We start from the raw sequence: 1,533 nt of genomic DNA, 5'->3' as shown, positions 1-1,533 counted from the left end.
ACATACATACATACATACATACATACATACATACATACATACATACATACATACATACATACATACATACATACATACATACATACATACATACATACATACATACATACATACATACATACATACATACATACATACATACATACATACATACATACATACATACATACATACATACATACATACATACATACATACATACATACATACATACATACATACATACATACATACATACATACATACATACATACGGTTTTTCAATGGCGGCTAAGCGTGTTTGTATTGCGGAAATTTTATGGTCTTTGTTGAATAATCAAGAAAATATGAATGACGAGGGTTTTAAATTAGAAGTTGTAGAATTCTGTACTAATGATGAAATACTTAATGGTAAAAAAATTTTATTAACTGAAATAGAAGGTTTAAAAAAAGATAAAATTAAGTTAACGGCTTGTGGTAATACCAAATATGATAAAGTTAGTGAACTTTTGGAACTTATTATGTTTTGATATAAATTATGTTTTGATAATAATTTGATGGACCTGTTGCCTACATTTACAATATATAATATATACCGAATATCTTTAAGACTAAAATAGCAAAAATATTAATGATAATTTAATAAAATTAAATGATAAAATAGAGAAAAATAAACAATTGATTGTGCAATTAGCTAAACAATTGAATAATAGAAGCGATAGTGCACGAACGTGTAACACATGTGAACAACAAAGCAATAACGGTAAAGGTCGTTTGCAGCGTATTGAAAGTGTAAACAGCGCAAGTATTCTTTCAGGTGATAACGTTGACAACTGCGCTAGTAAAAAATCTTGGGCCGACAGAACCGCTAAACGCCACACGTCGCAAAGTAAGTCGTGTGATGAAATTGTCGGCGACGATGGTTTTCAAGTGGTGAGAAGTAAGAAACGAAAAAATCGTCAACCTCTCCACAACTGGCATCCCCAAAACCTGCGTCAAAACCAGCTTCAAAACAAATGAATTGTTGGCGACTTTAACACTGACTTGCTTAACGTAAACTCACAAAACATAATAATGTTTGAAAATTTATTGTCCTCTTATGGTTATATTCCGCCAATAGAATCTCCTACTCGTGTTACTCCTTCTACAGCGTCACTAATTGACAATATGTTCACAAATTCGTCTGAATGTTTTAATAGTGGAGTAATCATCTCAGACTTCTCCGATCACTTTCTTATATACTCAATATCTAATAATCCAAATCTGCTAAACCGTTCTCATCAACTTCTTAATAAGCGAAATTTAAGTAAAAAAACTGTAAATCAAATTAAAACCCATCTTGCAGCAGCTGACTGGACTCCTTTAATGAATGATCGTAATCTCGATAATGCTTGCTTATCCTTCTACAACATAATTAATAACTCACTTGAACTGTTTGCTCCTTTCCAAACTTATAAACCTAGAAACAAAAAATCACGGATAACAAATGATATTTTAAAAATGTCGAATAAACAGTATAAATTGTACAAGAAATATCTACTTAATCCGACAACT

At 30.9% G+C, this 1,533-nt stretch overlaps 1 protein-coding gene across 1 annotated transcript in view; it reads left to right on the top strand.

Moving 5' to 3' along the window:
• HELRODRAFT_179477 (hypothetical protein) overlaps positions 1-999 on the top strand; it is a gene marked incomplete at both ends in the record, with an annotated part of 2,265 nt that extends 1,266 nt beyond the window's left edge. Inside the window, one exon of the mRNA XM_009028308.1 lies at positions 644-999. Within this exon, the coding sequence (XP_009026556.1) occupies positions 644-999 (356 nt within the window). The remainder of the gene's footprint in view (positions 1-643) is intronic.
• Between the last annotated feature and the right edge of the window lie 534 nt (positions 1,000-1,533).

Source organism: Helobdella robusta (genome assembly GCF_000326865.2).
Source record: "Helobdella robusta unplaced genomic scaffold HELROscaffold_54, whole genome shotgun sequence".
NCBI lineage: Eukaryota > Metazoa > Annelida > Clitellata > Rhynchobdellida > Glossiphoniidae > Helobdella > Helobdella robusta.
This window is presented reverse-complemented; position numbering and strand designations above follow the sequence as displayed.